Raw genomic sequence first — 20,277 nt, 5'->3', positions numbered from 1 at the left:
TCTTACAAAAACAAAAGGGAACCCGATAACATTGGCAAGGTTGCAATAAACAGGTCATTTGGTATGGTAGTAAATTTGACAATATTACATAACTAAGGAGATATCTTTTTGTTATGAATGTTGATCTAGAAACCACTTAGGAGCTGATTTATTCATCTGATAGCTTATAACACTTTATGTCCATTTATGTTGCAACAGAGACAAAGTGCAATGAAACTCAAAGTGCAATGAATATTTCTCAAAATACTGTTTTTCCTTAAAAAGGAAAGCTCACAGATTAATTACCCTATTTTACTATGTGTGTACTAGCACAATCTCTTATGGGCTGTGGAGAAGTAACAACACTAAATGTAATTAAGTGGTTTTCTGAAAGCTTTACAATATCTCCTCACAGATATCACAAATGTGTTCATTTCACTCTGAGAATCCAAAATCACTGACTGTAAGCTGAAATGCTCATGCACATCTACGGCACCACATCTGAGGAGAAAAAGAGGTTAGCAATATAAAAAAAGGCCATTCAGCCCATTTGGCTAGCTATTTGATCCAAGGATCTTTTTGTTGTTGAAACTAGACTATCAGCTGGGTAGGAAAGGAACAAGTAATAGGTTTATTCCATGCTGAAAAGAGAAAAAAGAAAACGTTTCGGCTGTGGAGCCTTCTTCAGGTGTTCAGCCGTGATAAAGGCTCCACGGCTGAAATGTTGTTTTCTTTCTTCTCTTTTCAGCATGGAATAAACCTATTACTTGTTCCTTTGCAGCCTACGCATGTTGACGCAGCTCCCCATCTGAACTACTATCAGCTGGGTAGCTTGTTCAAGACCTCTCCACCGCTTTGCAGAGAAAAGTACCTTCTCTTTCCAAGTTTAAATAAGCTTCCTTGTAGTTTCCTCTTGTGTCCTCTGATTCATATTTTAGTGTTAACTATGAGGAAGTGCATTGGGTTGTCAATGTCTTTGAAGGGTTGAATACTTCAATTAGAACTTTTAAGTCTTCTGCCCACAAGATTGAAAAGATTCAGTTATAGCCTGCCAGTTTAGGACATTCTTCTGAGCTCAAATATAAAGCCAGCAGTTCTTCTCAGGAGCAATTCAAGTAAATCAAAAACCTTTTTTATAATGCATCGATTGAAAGTATACACAGAATCCTAAATTAAGTATTACCAGTGCTCTCGATTTACATTGTAAGCTTTTGACATGTCATTTGCCTTTTTATTGCATTTTAACATTTAAATGTTTACTATTTTTCCAGTTGCTTCTTAAAGCTACTCTCCCCTTATATTATTAGCTTATACAAATGGTATGTAACAGACTACACTAACATACTTAAAATATCACTGTTGGGTGCGTGCCCAGTCATGAATATTGTTAACTTCTGGAACGACCGATGCCACTTCTGTAGTTCTGTTAATCTACAGAAATTAGATTTCGGTAGAGTGGCTAATTAAAATTAATACCTGCCTAATTACAGTAGAACCTCAATCATTCATATAAATTAATAGCAAAGGTCCTAAATAGATTTACAGTAACCCAAAAATTACTTAAATAGCACTTAAAATTAATAAATTAAATTCTGTAGGACTTTGGTATCGACAGTATTACCGACTGTGATGCAAACCAAGTTAAAAGGCCTTGAAGCATATATTAAATGGAAGAGCAGTCAATCTGAAATAGGCTAACAAATCTTTAGAAAGTTCCCATATACTTCATTTATTTGACCATAAAACAAACATTTTACACAAAACAATAAATAAAAGGAAAATGACTGAACTGAAGATTATATATATATATTGGATGATTTCATAAATGGGGAATAACAGTGCTAGGGAAAGGGAGAAGCAGATTTAGACAAGCAATCTTGTTTCCAGTTCTCAAATTTATTCCCCTATTCTACAGGTTTGAAAAAATGTGTTTTTGCGGTCCTTCGGCCTTGAGACACGTAAACAGTATTAAAGATTTACACGTCTCAAAAAACACATAAAACTTTATCAGGACAAAATGTAGTCCCAATAATTAACTCTGGTGAAACAAAGTCATTATTAAATCATTAAAGCAGCTATATTAAAGAATAAGTATTTAACAATGACCAGGGTAATCTTGGTGAAGTCATTAAGCTAGTATTCAAAGAAATGGACCAATGATGCCTTTGCTCAGAACAGGGAAACTGGTTCCTCTTCATGTATGTAGATCTGTTTGGAGAGTAAGATTCAGTCCTAGATGGTTTTATATCATTAAGACACAGGTTCTCACTTATGTAATAAAGTTTTGATAAGAACAGGACAATTTGTTTTTCAAGTTAAACTGGAAAGAGGTACTCTCACAGCACGTTTGTTATGAAGATCATAGATGAGGACTGTCCTTTCTGTCAGTTCCTACTTTTTGTTCTCTCCTATTTCTGCATGTCCATTCCAATAGTGGGTGGATTAATGACTTCACTAGGAATGACCTGGTCAAAGTTGTATACTCATTAAGTTCAAAAGTTGTTTAAAAGACTGAACAGTGACTTTGTTTAACCTATTCTTCTTCCTGTCTGTTCTTATTTTTTTATCTTCACTCTTTCCTGCAAAGACTATTCCTGTATTTATTCTACGGTCAATTCCTATGGAGACTGGCATACTATACTTTACTATGAATTGCCTGGTCACTGTTGAAGAATTTTTCAAGAAAAGGATTTTTATTCTATAATACAGATGTTTAAATGATCTTACAGTTACTTTGTTTCACCAGACGTAATTATTAGGACTCTTTTGCACTGTTTACTTGCCTCAAAGCCCAACGACACCAAAATAAAACCTAAATAAAAACTTCAGAACAGGGCAACACACATTTTAGAAATGCAAATAAGATGGCCTTGCTCAAGCTCAGCTAACCCCTTTCCGTAACAAACATTTAAATGTAAAAACTGGCAGCTTGAGCCCAGTACATGAAGACAATGTAAAACATGGTTACAGGTTTACTGCACTCACTTTTTAATTCACAGGCTGTAAATTCCTTCTGTATACATCTACAAATATGTTCTATGTTTCATACCCATCTGTTCTACAGCTCAAAGGTTGGCAGCTCTTGAAAAAATGAAAGGATGTGTATACTTTAAATTCCTGAGATTTCGAGTAGAAATCAGCACAATGAATAACCTTGTAAGACAAAGCCAGATGTCAATATTGGTTGTTGCTGTAGTTGCAGGCTATATTCTAAAACTCGATAATTAAACTTAAAAAGAAATGTGAACTAATCCTAAAGAAAACATAACTAGTAAAAATTCAAGGTGGGACTCCCTCAATAAAAAATAAAAACAGATTCAATTACAATTTTCAGCACAGATTCTTTAAAGGATTTGTACAAAATCTAGACCACTCAAAACAACCTTTCAGGACAACGCAATGCTAGTGCCTGAACAGCGAAAAATATTTCAGAGGCAGTGCACAGTACAATGGCAATTCATTACTTTCAGTATTAAAGATTACTTAATGTGCTGACTGAATGTTAAGGAATAATTTTTCTTTTAAAAATGGCAAAAACATGACCCATATATTACGTCTCACCTAAACACTGGATTAAAAACAAGCAACGGATTCTGTACAAGGATCTCCAGTTTAATCAGAAAGGTGAAACAATCAGTATTTGTCTAGGCGACTTTACAGATAGGAATTTACAGCAATAAATGGGCCTCTGCTCTCAGAAGGCAACAAACCAGTGATGCTGAACATTATTATACATCCAAACTAGCCAGAGGCAGGCTGTAACTTCCATCAGGCCACGTGGCAGAGCTGAAAGTCAGTCTGGAGGAGGACGGGGCAAGTGGATTTAATGGGAAACAACCATTTTTTAAAAAAGGGGAAAAATATCACAAAGGCATCCTATTCCCTTCAACACTGATTTTCACAGCATGGGCAGTCTTGGTCAGCCTCTTGATGTCGGCGAAGCGACGCATCTGCTTGTCGACCCGGGATAGCCCTTTCTTAGCAGGTCCCTGCGAAGATCAGGTGCAGTGGATTAAGAGGAGAGAGGACAGGTGAGAAAACCCCTATAACCAGAGGAGGATTTCTACTAAACCCCAGTCACATAATAGTAACATTTTGTGTGCCAAAGATAGCTAGGCCTGAAAGATCATGAATCATTGCTTCTCCACACAGAAGCAAGTTTTGATTGGGGGCATGGGCACTTTTCTTGGTAAGGTTAAACATCCAGCTCGGACAAGTAAGACGGACCTCCAAATCATGCTGCAACAAAAATTACACAGGCAAAATACTCTGCTGCAAACTGTTGCACTAGCATGCAAGAAGATGCAAAACCCCATTGGCAAATCTGAGGCTCTATACAACTGAGGATCACAGTCAAGGACATGCATATCACTCTCACACTGCACAGCAGTTACTGAGTCAGGCTTTCAGACTGTGCTCTGCAAAGACAGACCCCTCTCTATGTACATCCACTGTTATGCATTATGAGGCAATATAGCTGGTGACAAATCCTTTAATGGGTTAGCCATGCTCCTGGGTTTCATTAAACGACAAATTTAATTTCTGCCCTTTCCAAGTCTTCCAAACTAAGTAACCAAACTAAATAACAAAGGACACCGCGCTCACCAGAGTTAAGCCAGAACACTCTCCTGACTCTTGAGAAACCAAAAAAAAAGTTTACAACTGTGCTGAGAACTCCTGATTAATCTTGCACATTTGGGTTCTAGTAGTTAATCGATCTCTGACCACCAATCAACTACATACGTCAGTACAGTGGACTAACTTCATGGTTTTGTAGATTAAATTAATAATCCTAAAACTAACCCAGCAATGGGCTATGCAGAACAGGAAAGAATTTATTACAGCTGGAGTCGTAAATCCTACCTCTCAACCACAGAACAAGGCACAAATATTATGTCAACATATCTAAACATTAGTAGTTGTTGAGCACCCACAGCCGAACGAGTTAGAGATGAAGGCTGGAGCATCCACACTGCAAGCGGTGACCACAGTAGGGTCAGATGCCACTTGTGCCACTTACACTCCCTGTCCTTATATGCCTCTTACAGGGGCATCCGATTGCCCTCCACACTGATCTTTACGGCTCCCTGCAGCCTTCGCAGCTTCTTCTGCTCTGCAAAGCGTCTCTTGTGCTTTTCCAAGCGGCTCAGCCCCTTCTTTGAAAGGCCTGTCTATTGAAACCAAGCCAGAGTCGGGTGAAGGCGAGCTCAGTCATGGCTTTCCCTACTTTGAAGTCCCAGAATAGGCACAGCGGGGGAAAGCCCAGCAGGATTTTAGAGTTTATGAGCAGCTCCTGTAAGTTACTGGCTCTTCAGACTTTTTCATTAAGAACTAGAATCATTCAGTTTACTAAGTCAATCAGACAAAACATTTGGGTGATCCAAAACATTTGGACATAGCTGATATTTTAAGGTCTATCTCTTGCCTATTAAACTATAGTTTACTTCAAATTCAACCCCGGACAGAATCAGCAAGGAAGAAGCAAACCATAAAGAAAGTTTGAATATTTTGCAAAAGGCTATGCAATCTGCACCAAAAAGGTGTGAAATGCCTTGGGAGCAGAGATCAGGGGAGCCAGGCAATGTTTCTTCACAGGTCCTTCCAGGACTGTAAAGCCTGTCCCTTTTGCAATGAAGAGAGAGATGTTGTTTTCCATACTTTCCAAGCATAAAAAACAGCAAAGATTCTTCTTCAAACAAGTGACTGGGTATCCAATTCACACTCACCCTGTTAGTTTCTGCGTCAACATTCCACTTAGGTCGAACAACGTAGTCTTTGTTGGAGGGCATGGGCACTCTGGCACGGGCACAGAACCCAGGGTCTCCTGGTCTCAATGCCCTGAAAGCAAAGAGTCAAGAACACTTGTGCCTTTAAAAACTGAACGAGCCTGCACAACACAACCACACTGTGATAGGTAATCCCCAAAACGTATTTGAATTCATTATGGAAAGAAGTTGATTATCTTAATTTTCCTTTTAGGTTTACTTGGGAATGTTGTGTAAATACTCATCAATGCTCTAGATAAGGGACACTGGAATATGGAGCGAACCACCAGCTTATGAATCCCACTAAGTTTACCTATAAATTTCACTAAAGACAATTAGTTTTTTTGTGACAAGCCTCAAATGTGTGGCTAGTTGGTCTAGGAGTATGATTCTCACTTAGGGAGCAAGAGGTCATAGGTTCAGATCCCAGATGATCCCTTACTTTCATGATCTTATCATAGGGCACAAGTGGAAACTATGTGAAGTACATTTAAAAATTAGAACAGAAAGCATTTCTTTACCCAGAGTGCTGTGGGAGCATGGAACAAGCTACCCAGCCTTGCTGTTGAAGCCTGATACCCCGGTTACTTTCACAAAATGACTGGATAAGATTCTTGGATCAATTTACTACTAACAATTAATCAAGACAGATGGGCCAAATGGCCCCTCCTCGTTTTGTATCCTTTCTCATGTTCTAAGCTTGATACACCTGCAATTATCACATTTATTTCAAGAAAAAGTTAAAATAAATAAAAGAAAACTTTTTTGGGGGAAAAAAGAAGCAAGAGGGGATATGTTAACATGGCAGGATGTGATGACCTCTGGAACTTACTTCTCTTCTCCGGTCAGCACCTTCTCCAGATCCCTACGTGGGGTCTGCCCTCCTGAACTGGGGGAACAGAGGGGAAAAAGATGTCACACCCAGGGATCCAAACAGAAAAATCTTATTCCTAGAGCCTCCAGAGTATTCCTCGCCCTCTCAAGGCACGTAAAAATCACTGAACTGCCCTTCAAGATTCCTACACCCCAACCATAAACTCACTCCAGAACAGATACGTGCTCCACACTGTGCATGCTCACACAGCTGCATACTTTCCCCATGCAACATGACTGCTGAGGAGAAAAACTATCTTCCCTTTCTGTCACGTGCACTAACTCCTTTTAAAATTTCAAGTTTTTTTTTTAATAGTTTAACACTCAGCTTCTTAATAGTTTAACAATTCATATCCCATAGATAAAACACTTTATCAAGGGGCTGCATTATGCCTGCAAGTCTCAAGAAGACATGTATCGTTCATTGTGCATTAAAGTCAAAAAGTACTGGGATACATGTGAAGTTAAAAAATGAATGGAAACGAAGAGGAATAAACAAAATATATTGCTGATATGTTTTAGTAAACAACATCCAATTTTATTGGGAAACATGCAAGTGAAAACTACTACAACCACTTCGCAACACACCGATGAGTCATAAACAAGGGCGGTTGCTGTGACTAAATTATATGTGAAGAACAACTTAAATCTTTTTTAGCCATTTCTTACAGCTGTTTCTTAAGCCTTTGCAAAAATACACCAAAATCTTAGGAACCCCCACTCTAATGAATACTCTCTCCTCTCTCAGTGGCTACCATAGTCTGCTAGAGAACCAGGGAGCACACTTCCATCACTTTCCCACACACCTCATTCCTATTAAAAAGCTCCCGGGAATGATGGAATACTATTTGTCCAGTGGTTCATTATTGGTGGGACTACAGGGTCTTAACAGCTGACTTGAGACTCCTATCCATCACACAAAGAAACCAGGCCATTCTGCTCTCGGTGCTGCAGTGCAGGCACAGAACACACTCAAGAGAGAACAACCTGGCTGGCTGAGAGAAGACATCAGGGTCCTCTGATCTCGGGACCTTCGGCTGCTCACTTTGCAGGAGGAGGAGGAATGGTGGGTGGGGGCGACGGAGAGAGTGCAGAGGTAAGGACAAGGGACACACAGTGTAGGTGGGCGAGTCAAAAAGACGAAAAAGAAGAGCAGGACGAATGTAGAATAGCAGGGAATACTAAGGAAGGAATCAATAAGAGGATTTATGTGCAGCCCTAAACTGTTTCCTATGATGTAACTGGTAGCTTCTTTCCCCATCTGACAACAGAACTTAATGGTATTATAAACTATACCAACTCACTGTTGCTGTCTCTGGAGTCATTTCAGCTCCACTGTCCAGAAGAAGCAGCTCCCACTGCAGTTGGATTACAGCTTTCTTCCACATCTTTCTGACACATCTCCATTTCTTTTTTAACCCAGCTCTAGCTACCAGACATCATGACTAAATAATGATCAAATAACCACACGCAGTCACTTACGAAGAGATTTAATAAAAGGCTGACCTATCATGGAGATTTGTGTAAAGAACAGTACTTGCACTGTCCATGAATCACATTTCACATACAATCTGAAAGGCATCCCTTCAGTCTGAAGGTTGGCCTTAATCAGACCATCCTGCCAGCCTGTGTAGAGGGAACCAGGCCCTTGTGGCAACATTGCACTCACCTGAGCCGGCGCCGGGGCGGGACCTGCTGATCCAGGTCTCTCTGCTGCCTCTCCTCCCGAGTCATACCCTTATAGTTAGACGTCAAGCCAAAGATAGGCCTTGACCACTCATCTGCCAAAGACACGAGGGGGCAAACTGAGCAGCAGCACAGACCACTCTACCTCACATGAAATCTCCACCATCACTCTAATTAACCGTAACGGAACTGGTTTCTCTGTTAGAGCAACCAGTTTTCAAGACTACACATCCCAAGGCTTAACTTGTCCCAGGCTACCCAAAAACAAACAAAACCATGTCGTATTTACGGGAACCCCTAAAAAAACAGCACCACTGCCAGTTAAAGCGATTCTTACTGATGAGCTTGAGGGCCAGATCCTTGTTGGCACGAGACTCTTTGGGGTGCTTGTAGAGGTACATGACAGCCCGGCCAATCCCACTGTGCTTGAGGGTCTCCTGGCTCACACTGGGTAGCTGAGGGAAACAGCAAACAGCAACACCACCAAATCAGCAGACGTGTCCTGATCTACTGCCAGCCCACTCATGGAGGCTGGGCCTCTGTGAGATAGTGAGTAAAGACTTGTGAGACATAATGCTTGAAGGGGGGATTCCCAGTTCTGGTCCTGGTCTGGTCCCCAGCTGGACCCCAGTTTGCTACATTGCAGGAAGAAAGCAAAAGAAGTGTTTTCCTGCCCCCAAAAAGCTGCGTTTTTAAAATTAGGTACAAATGAGGATAAGTTTAACATCTCATACAGTTGTAGAACTGAAAAAAAATAAACTAAATGTCCAAATAGGACTTCACTAGTTAAACCAAGAGTCCCATGAAAAAATCAGAAGCCGATCTGAAACAACAACCAACAGACACCAAAAAGCCCTGGTCTAGAGTGAGCTAAATCAACCAAGACAGGTCTAGAGCCACTAGCTCTTCTCACCTCTTGTAGGATCTTCAGCAGCTCCTCTCTAATCCTCAGTGCTGGTAGGCTCTTATCTGGAAGAGGGCTGATCCACTCTTTAATGGCTGTCATTACTCCACTGTCAATGAATGTCTCCTTCAAATCCTGCCTAAAAAAATGACAATTTCTCCTTACTTCATGCATTTAAAGTCAAGATAATCTCTGCATGCTTATTATACCTTGGAATATTTCTGGCTTCTTATCCAGTTGTGTAATGAAAAGGAAGAATCAGTTCAAAAGGTGTCAAGTTTCCAAAATTAAGAGTTGAGATCTAATCCCTGTTATAGCCACATTAGATTGGTAGCTAAGGGCTTGGGGATTTATGACCTCTCAAGAGTCTCTGGTCCCATGGTCAAGTGGCTGTTAGAGCAAGTTATCAGTTAACATTATTAGTTTTACATCATTCAAAAACTTTCCTGTGTAACATCCCAAATACTAACCATCCTATATAAAAATGTTGAACAGGCCTGGTTGCCTATAATTATGGCCAACAAGACTGGAAGAGGAGACATTTGTGACTGAAATAGGTTAACTGATGGGGTTGCTTTGGAGTTCCAATGCTCTCATCCTCCAGTATTATGATATCTGTGCATTCGAATTGCGAGGCAAAACAGGAGAGTAACTGCAAATCAACTGATCAGCCAGTGTCATCAAAACCAATCTGCTAAGAGTGTGATACTATAGTTGGGCTGCAGTGCTCATCAGCTGGTAGTGCACATTTTCGAGCCCAGTGATTCAAGCAGCACAGGCTATAGACTACTCACTTCGCCAATGCAATGAAACTGCACTGCAAATATGCTCTGGTCAGATGAACTGCCCTTCAAGATGTACGATGAAGTCACACTCCAGGCTACTGAATTTTCTCTCCCACTTTAATTGGTGAAACCAATTCCTAGACACTCCTAGTGAGCTTCTGAAGACATAAGCCTCTAACGGAGCAACACTTCAGTGGTACACTCAGTAAACGTCCTTTAACAAGTCCAATGCTTGCGAGGTATTTATGGGTGAAAATAGCAGCACAACAAGAAAGGAACTACACTGCAATGACCATACAGAGAATGGGAATCTTACTTCTTCAGGTGCATGACAACAGTGGGTAGCAGAGTCAGCTTCTTCAAAGCTGGTTTCTTTTGGGTGTTGAGGGTCCTATCCTCCTGCAAACACACGGACGCTCTCACATTCAGCATGTTTTGCAAAGTTCGGTTTGATCACTTCAGAAGGAGCAATACCAACTAACAAATCCAACAACAAAAAAACCAAGATTCACTTGTCACATTAAAACGTGGCAGCGAAGACTTCTCCACCCTTAACAAAGGAAAGTCCCAGGGAGAAAAACACAACTCCTGAAAGAAAAGGTCGTAAACTCTGTAAGAGCACAAAGCCTTGAGCACAAGCTATCTTTATAGCCTTACAGTAACAGGTATCATCCAGGGGACGAGCGTACGGATACGAGTCTCACCTCTGCGGCCTCGGTCATTTTGGTGATCATGGCGCTGACCACGTCATCGGCATCGCTGATGAACGTCCCGCCGTCCCGGTTCCGCCGCCGCTTGCCGCTCTGTGCCTTCTTCTTCGCCAGCATCATGTCAAAGTCGGACACAAAGCTGGAGCTGCAGCAGGAGAAAGCAATGTAACCGCGAGCTAGGACTGTGCCCGAGTTATGGCTATTACAACTACAATCTCTTACGATCTTAAGATCTGTTACGCAGCTTTGCCAGCTGTCTGCATTTCTCCTGCTCTCCATTAACTGGCATCTTAAACAGACAAGTCCGGCATGAACACCGTTAAGTACGCAAGACAGGTTTGCAGACAATACCAAAACAGGATGATCACAAAATACTGTAAAACCAGCAAAATCAAAAAAGATTTGTATAAAAATCAAGACTGGGCCAACACTTGGAAGATGACAATTCAGGAAGGGCATGCATTTGCACGAAAATAATTAACATTTCCGTCCAAAAACTTCTGACTGATAAAGTATATAGTTTTCACTTGTAATTTTCACTTGTAGACTCTGCTGGCTTAAAATAGGGAGTCTTGTTTTTAACCTTCTATTAGTAGTTTACAAAAGGAAAACACAAGAACACTAAAACACTGCGGTAAAGCAAACAGAAGAGCCTTTGGCTTCAGCGGGGTACCTACTCTTTGCCACCTCTGTCGACATCGTCATCAGAGTCGGAGTCAGCAGTGGACGTCTTCTTCCTGGAAGAAGCTTCTGCCTGACTCTTATCTCCTTCTAGATCCTCCTGGTTAAAACCCTGCAGCAAACCACAAAATACACTGTTGCACACCCGGATTTTGAAAAGTCGGTATAGTCAATAAGACATAAAGCGTGTGTTTGCCTGCCCCTGTGAAAGTGCGTGATGGGACAGGCAAAAAAAGAAAAATGAAAAGAAAAAGAAAACCTTACGCGGTTGCAATCCCCTTCCGGGACTGTCAGTGAAAGCTCCCCCCTTCCGGGGGGTGGCCCTGCTCATCCCGTCGGAGGGTGTCCTGTGTGCCTTTAAAGGACCCGCCCAGTTCTGGCTCATCAGCTGGAAGCCCAAACAGCTGGGACTACAAAGGTGAGGCATCTACCTATGACCAGGGCACCGCCTCCACACTGGACACGCCCCCCGCGTAATGCCACACGTGACTTAAAAGAAAGTGACAGCTCATTTTTTTTTTAAATTACGTACTGTGAACTCCTCCTCTTCTTCATCTCCAGATTCACCAAAAATATCAGCAATCATTTTCCTAATGAAAAAGAGAACAAGTGTTACTGAACAACATAGTTATCCTTCCACATTTCTAATCAATGCTCTTTGCACCTGAAACATGTCAGTTTATTGCTTAAAACATCACTCATTCAAAATACTGCAGCCTAAAACTACAATAATAATAGAAAAGGTCTCCGCTTTATTTATTCCCAGTGTCTTTACTTAAGTAACGACAAAAAAAGGATGGCCTCAGAAATGGTCAAGCGGATAGAGCAAGACTTACTCCTCTTCGTTGTCGGAGTCGCTGTCACTGCCGAACAATGCCTTCTCATCCTTTTTCCCTGCATCTTCCTTCCCCTCCCCCTCCTCTTCCTCACTGTCTGATCCCAGGGTCTTGGGCTTCTTGGGAACAGCTCTGGTAGAGGAGTCGCTGTCAGAGTGCTCCCCTTCGGACACAACGCGGCTCTTCTTTGCCACTAATGAGGAAAACAAATTTAAAAACCGAACCAGCGGACAGATTTGCAGGTCTCGCGTCACAAAATACAATTGAGGATCATTGATGTAAACAGCGATACTGAGCTACAGCTGTTATCACATCTTTAGCAATGTGAACACCTGCTGATCAAGTTGTGCAATGTACCAGACAAGCCTCAGTGAGCTGTACGTGTGTGTGAATCGTTTCATCAGACTGCGATAAGAGAACTTCAGGATATCAAGGCACAAGAGTGTGAACCAAGAGTGTGCACATTAAAGATGTACTAATTCCTTTCCCAAAAAACAACTGCAAGGGACAGGACCCCATGCGTGATAGAATCAACACACAGGTTAGTGGGACTCTTGAGTTTTGAACTTGTCATTATTATTCATTGATAGGGGATATTTTCAAAATAACTTAATTTAGATCACATTCTGACCAATTTCTAAAACCATTTTAAATGTATCGTTACAGCTTTAGGTGACTGAGAAGTGTCTCTTCGATTTTTAATAAAATTTGTGACACTTGTCAGGGTAAACACTTCAAACTTCAAAGGAGCAAGGATGTTTGCCAAGGTCTGGTGGGTCCCTTGAGCAGAAACAATTGTAAAGTTTACCTTAGTATACATAGGTAAGTTGTGGGTTCATGATTGTCAAGGAGCAGTACAGACACACACAATATAAGATCACACTAAGAGCACAAAGGCATTAAGCATACAAAGGGAAAATGAAAAACAAGAAGCAGGGAATAAGGAGAGGAGAGACACGAGTCCGGAAGAGTTGGGACTTCAAGCTTGCACCAGGCTGCTACTTTATGATCATCCAAACCAAACCTGACTGGAGCTAAGTATTTGAACCGTGTTAAAGAGAGTGTGCTGCTCTTTGTTTATAGGAAACTTGGGTTACCTGAGTAAAAGATACCTCAGTTAGAAGCGTCTTTCCAGCTTAGGGTGCATTTTTATGGATAGGGATATAGGCTTCCATTTATTTTGTAGCATCTGGGGTGCAGAGAGAGATTTAACTGCAGGTTGCTTTGTATTTAGTTAGAAGGCATCTTATCTCTTATGTGGCCTCTGGAGGTGTTAAGAGTTTAATGCTTAGTAGCAGTCTGGGTTGTTTTGGTTGACCAGAATATTACGCCTCTGAAACGCCTTGTTTGTAAATACTGTACGAAGAGTAACTTGTGGGTTGTATGTTTTGTTTTGTGAAGTGTAGTTTGTGATCATTAACAAATATTTGTTTAACCAAGTGAGCCTGGATTATTTATCCTCTCAACAAAGCTGTGCCAGAGAATAAAGAATTCACGTGCCTCTAGTTATACCAGCCACTCAGGTATATTGCTAGAAATCACTTACAAGTTGGGGGTCATGAATAATTATTTCACTTATTGACTAAACCACGTGGTCAAATCCTGATTTTCACCATTTTCGTAACCCCCCATTTGTAACAATATTTCTACATATGCACTACGTCACAATTAAAATCTGTAGTGTCAAACGAGGCGTCAGGTAATCCCTCACTCACTTGTCTTCTGTTGGATCCCCTGAAATTTCACACGGAAAACACCACCTGGAGTATCCTGAACTGTCAGAACCACATGGGGTTCTCGCTTTGACTTTCCTAGGAAATACACTGCTTCACTTGACTAAACAGTGTGGATATTCAAGGGAAACCCCTGTGGTTGCCTGACCTTGTGTGAAGGGCCTTCATGTTCATAAACTGAAGCTGAGCTGATTCAGAGACTGCTCTGGAGAACTGACACATTCCTTCAATGGCAAACTCTTGTTCAAGTCAACATCAGGCACTTGCACTTCAACGGAGCACGCCAAGATACTCGGCTCTGCTTCACGGTCTTCAACAGAGCTTTGCAAGAAGATCTTGAAATCTTCAGTTGAAATGACCTTAGATTACATTTCTGACTGACCCTTTCACTGCAGACAGTCCCTAAAGATGGACCGATTCTAAGTTGCCATTGCCAGAAAGTTAAAGTACTTAACTCATATTATTGATCTGTATACAAACTCTTCAACCTGGAATGTCAGCCAAGGAACTGTTTTGTTGCATTACCTCCTCTCTGCACTTGCACACTTTGCTTTACTAGAACTAAGCGTTATAACGTAAATACTTCAATTGTCTAACTAGATGCCTATCCACTTTAAATGATGTTAATACAACACCAATCTTAAGTTTTAAAGCGTACAAAAAATCATGGGGCTCTGGTTCCAAGGCTCTTGGCCTCTGGAATTTAGGCCAACCTTATATTAAGGCTTTTAAATCTGCTTCTAACATTATATCCAATATATAAAGCTGGAGAATCATCATTGGTTTGCTTAAGTTTCTCTTTTATAGTGGCCCAAAAGAAAAAGTACTTATGCCTTCCCCCATCAATGTCGAAATGACAAATATGAGAAGCATGACCTTTAGAGAACAAGAATAGGGTCCTCAAACAACAGCAAAGCACATGGACTACTTACGAGATGACTCTTCCTTCTCTTCGTCTTCACTGTCCGACAAGATGGCCTTCTTCCTCTTTACTGAAATGACAAATGCACTTTTGTACACTAGGTAGAACAGAAAGAAGAAAGCAATACACTCCCAGCAATGTACTGTACTAAATTCTCACTGCAAGGCCTGCCAGAGTCCTCACTCATGAAAGGCTGTTACTGTGGGAACTAGAGATTTTCTCATCTAGACAATCTGTTAGCATCATGAACGAACCCACTTGGAAAGGAGGAATAAGTGATAATCAATTCACCAATTTCATTTTTAACTTCAATGATTTTAAATTAGCATTAATAGTTCTTTATCCCACCACTTAAAAATATCATTGTCTAAGTGTGCCAATAATTTCATTTAAAGAGTATGGGCCCACATTTACATATAGCCAGCCTGTCCACCTAATTAATAGGCAGTGTGCACAAGAAGAAAATAAGGACTTGTGATTTACTGCAAAACACCTTTTCTAGCTATCTTGTGGCTCTGTGCGGACAAAAATATGCTTGGCTTCCTACTAGTAGTCTGTCCAGGATATTAACCCTTTGGCAACTTTCCCCCATGAGGGATACCAAATAATAGGAGATGCATGAAAAAAGTCAGTGAGTTGTGATCTATGCCGTATTTACACAGGTAGGAGTTTAACACATCACTCTGAGCATGAATTACAATCCAACCAGTGTTTCAGAAAAGATGTCAACCAAACCATTTGCTTGGAAACAGACTGCATCTCAATTGCCCAGCAAAATTCCCATAATCTCTTGCCCCAGGAGCAACAACCGGGCGTCGGTGAGAGTACCTGGTTTATCCTGGTCTTCCTCCTCATCGCTGTCAGCCAGTTTGCGACGTTTGTGACCCTCAGGTTCTTCCTCCTCTTTCTCGGCTCCCTTTGTCTCTTCATCGTTTTCGCTGTCCGAGTGCACCGCGGTCTTGCGCTCCTTGTCGTTCTCTTTGTCGCTGTCTGCTTCGTCGTCTGACTCGATCCTTCTCTTGCGCCTCGGGGCCTCGTTCTCTGAGTCGCTGCCTCGCTCCCTGGACGCCCCCTCAGCGTCCGAACCGCGGCTTTGGTGCTTCGCCGGCGCCTCGCTCTCAGAGTCGCTGCCCCGCCCCGGTTTGGGCTCCTCCTCGTTCTCCGAGTCAACGCCTTGCTGTTTCGGCTCCTCCTCGTCTTCCGAACGGTTGCCTCGGTTCTTGGGAGATTCCTCTCCATCCGAGTTGCTGTCCACGTGCCTGGGAGGCTCGTCCGGTTCGGAGTCGCTGCCTCGCCTCAAGGAGGACTCATCACCCTTTTCCGAATCGCTGTCCCTCGGCCGGGGAACTTCCTCATTTTCTGAATCACTGGCAATGCCGTTTCTCTGCCCAGGGGGCTCGTCCCCTTCAGCATCACTAGGCTCAGCCTGTCCACCGGAAAAAAAAATAAGGATCCACAGTCAGAGACATAAAAGGGAAGGAGGACCCATTTGCTTTAAGGCTGTAGAAAAATGTCACTATGAACTCCGTCATGAAGTCAGTCAACCCTGGGAAAAGGGTTGTCATGAAGTTATCATGGGTCTAAGTGTGGAGAGGACTCAGATATTTACAGAGAACTGTAGCAGCATTATTTTTAAGAGAGAAGCATCCACTTGGAAAAGTGTTTTTTTGAAAAATTTCAAATCAAATGTTTTCATTATATCTCGTTATATTTATTATTTCAAATATTTATTTGTACAAATGTCTTATGTTACACAGTGGTATTTCCTGTGACAGCATGCAGACAGGTACCTCAGAGCGCTGCCCCACACTGTCCGCCTCCGAGCCAGAGCGGTGCTCCTTGGCGTCCTCCTCCCCATCTGAGCCCAGGTGCTCGTCCTGTACGGGAGTAGCACCTCCGTCGTCTAGAGAGGGGACAGGAGCAGCATCTTAACAACACTGCCCAGTTGATCTCGCATACGTCCACTGGTAAAACCCTCAGATGCAATCCTGCAGCATGAGACCTGTGTTCCCTGGGAAACCCTCTGATGCAATCTAGCAGAAGACAGTCTCAGACCAACCTAATCTCGACAATTCAGCCTGTATTTTTTCCACAACGCTATGTTAAAACTCAGGTTATTGGAGTACAACTGCATGTAATCAACAGTAAGCAGACCACACATAAAGAGTTTCAACTAAGAGCATGAGTGAAACACGTCCAGATACATTTCTCTAAAATGAAGGTGTCACTCAAAAGGAGGGATGAAAACTTACATTTCAGACTGCATTTATCTTGCCCCAGAGAGTAAGAGTGTAGTGACTGTGGGCAAAAAACATATCAAATAACAAATGAAAGATCTAGGAAGATCTAAATTCAATTTCAGCACAGATAACCCTATTTAACTGAACTAATTACTAGATCAATCACTGATCCTTACCCATTACCAATTCTTAGGTCCTGGAGTCAGGGAGACTGAAAGACCTGCCAGACCAGGGCCTGTCATGTGTTTTGATCATTTCAGGCTATCCTGAAAATGCTTTTGTCAATTAAACCAACATTTAATCCTGAAAAAATACACCCAAACTGTTCACCTACTGCAGCTGACTAACACAGTTGCTAACTTGGAGGAATGTTCAGGTCTAGGTCTCAAATGATCTTTGAAGTATAAACTGAAAAGAGTCTTCACCTATACATTAACTTTTGTACTGCAATGAGATGAAACAGTTTTTCATCTAGAGCCAAACAGCAGATTGAAAAGCCAGCGTACGCAGCATATACGCTGTTACAGCTAAGGGCAGAATAAAGGAAAGGTTTTTGTCCCTGCTATAATCGGGCAACAGGAGTGAAGACTCCAGGAGAACAGCAAACTTCAGATTGTGGGGTGGTTTTCAAAGCTCCTGTCTAAACATTCTCCAAGTACGGGCATCTTTACCGTCAGACCTGCTGAGATGGAGGCTGGCAGACCGTTTACTGTAAAAGCAGAAAAACATCATCCTTCCCTATTCCTCATTACTGTAATATGGGCCAATTTTACATTAGCAAACAAGATTCATTTTGTCAGACTTCACTGGCTTTGATATACAACAACTCCATTTTATTGGAGCACAGCTCATGCAAAGTAAGAGGTAAAGGTTTATTCCTGCTGAAAAGAAAATTAATACAGCCACTGCATTAACTGTAGAAATGAAACAATGCTATCTGACATTAGCTCGCTACATGCATCTCAAATGCCTTGTAGAAAGTTTTGCTAGTTTCTTAGCTTACTGCCTGTATTGTTCAGAAGTACAAACCACGGTACAACATCACCACTGTAAGAACGATGTAGCTTGGTGCAGCGAGAAGAAAAGGAATATGAAACAGCCTTTAACCTGTAAGGAACATGTTATATGCACACACTGTCCTTCGCTTTTCTAAAAAACGGATTAAGCTGCCACTGCACTGAAAAGAGAACTGTATTCTATACTTGCGGTTCCTTGTAAAAAGTTCATGTGCTCAGGAGACCTTAGTAAGCCACCGATCAGAGCACAGATCTGCTCTTCAACAGTCCATCTTAGTTTTTCAATTAAGTAGGCAAGCTCAGAGCGAACTAGACTAGAATGAAACTCAGAAGAAACCCCTATAGGTCTTCGGGACCAGCAGACCCCCAAGGTAGAGTGCAGAAAAATATCAACAACATTCAATCACAGATTTCCAGTAACGCAGATAGTTCTACTCGGCCGGTAAGGCAGTTTGATCGGTTATGACCCGGGCAACAGCTAACCGTGGCCTCCGCATGCAGATCCCGCACCCCAGCCCCCCCTGTGAACAATAGTTCAGGCAGATACCTGACTGGTTTCCGGAGAAGAACTCGTCCTCCTCTCCGTCCATCGCGTCCGCGGTCTAGTTCACTGCCTCCTCGATCGGCGCTGCGCCGTCCCCTCTCCCTCCTGGCCAGACGGTGTCTGGGATTCGGGGGGTCGCCTCCAACTGCGCCTTGCTCCCGTCGCACAGTAAACCGACAGGGCAGAGGGGCTTTTCCTAGCAGCTCCGGGGCCGTGTTTCTCCTCGCAAAGACGCAGGTCCCGCTCCGGCCCGCCTGGCTTCAACACCCTCGATAATTTCGAAAAAAACTCCAGGTCCGTTATCACACTCGTCGGGTGTGAGCTAATGAATCCAGCTACAGGCAGCTACGTGAATCAATATTGCAAAGCACCAATGTTTTCCTTCCCCCGTCAGCTAGAAGTCGTCTTCCCCGGCTACAAAAACTTCCTCCCTTGCTCGCTCTTTCCAAAATGGAGTCATGTTGACCTCCTTGTGCGCATGCGCACTGTTTAAGACGCGCTTCAAGATGACGCAAAACCGAAGGTATCAGTTGCCAGGCTCTCGCACTTACGAAACAGTTCACCAAAAATGCCTTTTTTGTCGAATAAATTAGTAGTTATTATCAAGCAATTCAATGTATACAATAATACACATCCCTGATGCCAAGCGAATATTTCCGTGTTTTCTTTTAAAATGACATGAGCTGAATTCGGTGGTTATCTCGCATGGCTCGTTGGTCTAGGGGTATGATTCTCGCTTAGGGTGCGAGAGGTCCCGGGTTCAAATCCCGGACGAGCCCTACTTTTTCTATTAAAACATTTTTTTAATTTGGTTTAATCAGAATACGTAAAGTATAATCTGTATATTTCGTTCATTTCACAGGCCAGTAACATGTTTAATATAGTAATTGCCGATATACATAGTGTATAGGAAATTTATTGTAGTATACCGTAGTCCTCACCACTATAAATGAAATAGGAACAAAACACATATGTAACAGAAAGAGTTATGGACTTAATAACGTCTCTTGCTTAAATCATATACAGATAGTCCAGAAAACACAAGGGCTTATACATTCATACTGCTGTAACTTGTATGTTGTATGTCCTTCTCTTACATTTATCACAATGTAATTTACTATCATGTTCTGGCACTTCTGATGAGGGACCTTCAAATTCCTTCAGGCAGAATCGCTCCTTCAGTCCTTAGGTCCTTGTTTTAATATTATCAAAAATGTTTAATTAGATTAAATTATGAAGATCGAGACAGCCAACTGAGAACATTTATTTTGTGTGCATTTGGAAGTTTGCTTTAGATTGTTGTCATAGTGGAATGACCATTTTTAGCCATGCTTGAACTGGGAGAAAGAACCAGGTGTCTGACCAAAACGTCCTGATACATGTCAGAGTTCATGATCTGTCCTGTCTTGAAGGGGGCTTTCTAGATCTAGCCTCTGTAGATGCACCCCTAAAATATAATAGACCCCCCACAAAGTGGGCAAGAGTGTTTTCACCTTTTTTTACACTGAACACATGATGAGTATGTCCAAGAAGATTTTATCTGACCATAAGATATCGTTCCAGCCCTAATTCAGACATGGCTTGACATTCGTGCAAGCAACTT

At 42.0% G+C, this 20,277-nt stretch overlaps 1 protein-coding gene and 1 non-coding gene across 5 annotated transcripts; one reads left to right on the top strand and one right to left on the bottom strand.

The window, feature by feature from the left end:
- Nucleotides 1-1,683: 1,683 nt before the first annotated feature.
- Nucleotides 1,684-19,155, bottom strand: iws1 (interacts with SUPT6H, CTD assembly factor 1). 4 transcript variants are annotated; one of them, XM_088913255.1, is made up of 17 exons: nucleotides 18,678-19,150; nucleotides 16,665-16,777; nucleotides 15,703-16,300; nucleotides 14,885-14,944; nucleotides 12,220-12,412; nucleotides 11,916-11,973; nucleotides 11,380-11,495; nucleotides 10,697-10,847; nucleotides 10,309-10,391; nucleotides 9,217-9,346; nucleotides 8,641-8,758; nucleotides 8,287-8,398; nucleotides 7,605-7,661; nucleotides 6,577-6,633; nucleotides 5,706-5,817; nucleotides 5,000-5,150; nucleotides 3,831-3,968 (listed from the first exon to the last, which is right to left on the bottom strand). In XM_088913255.1, the coding sequence occupies exons 1-16, from the start codon at nucleotides 18,718-18,720 to the stop codon at nucleotides 5,022-5,024; spliced, it is 2,130 nt and encodes a 709-aa protein (XP_088769381.1). In that variant the 5' UTR covers nucleotides 18,721-19,150; the 3' UTR covers nucleotides 3,831-3,968; nucleotides 5,000-5,021. The 4 variants fall into 4 exon arrangements, with proteins under 4 accessions (XP_088769382.1, XP_088769384.1, XP_088769381.1 ...); XM_088913256.1 differs by lacking the exon at nucleotides 5,000-5,150 and having other exon boundaries at nucleotides 1,684-3,968; XM_088913257.1 differs by lacking the exon at nucleotides 7,605-7,661.
- Nucleotides 19,156-19,381: 226 nt separating this feature from the next.
- On the top strand, nucleotides 19,382-19,453 carry trnap-agg (transfer RNA proline (anticodon AGG)). Its single transcript has one exon. It is a non-coding gene; the product is annotated as a tRNA-Pro (tRNA).
- The last annotated feature ends 824 nt before the right edge of the window (nucleotides 19,454-20,277 follow it).

This window comes from Atractosteus spatula, chromosome 4 (genome assembly GCF_055471065.1).
Source record: "Atractosteus spatula isolate fAtrSpa1 chromosome 4, fAtrSpa1.hap1, whole genome shotgun sequence".
NCBI lineage: Eukaryota > Metazoa > Chordata > Actinopteri > Semionotiformes > Lepisosteidae > Atractosteus > Atractosteus spatula.
This window is presented reverse-complemented; position numbering and strand designations above follow the sequence as displayed.

Excerpts from the sequence above, each read along its gene's own strand:
- iws1 (XM_088913255.1), bottom strand. The coding sequence starts at position 18,720 with ATGGACGGAGAGGAGGACGAGTTCTTCTCCGGAAACCAGTCAG. Across the intron at positions 16,301-16,664 it reads GTGTGGGGCAGCGCTCTGAG|GCTGAGCCTAGTGATGCTGA; the intron begins GTACCTGTCTGC and ends TCCGGTGGACAG. Across the intron at positions 11,496-11,915 it reads AAGAAGAGGAGGAGTTCACA|GGTTTTAACCAGGAGGATCT; the intron begins GTACGTAATTTA and ends GGTTTGCTGCAG.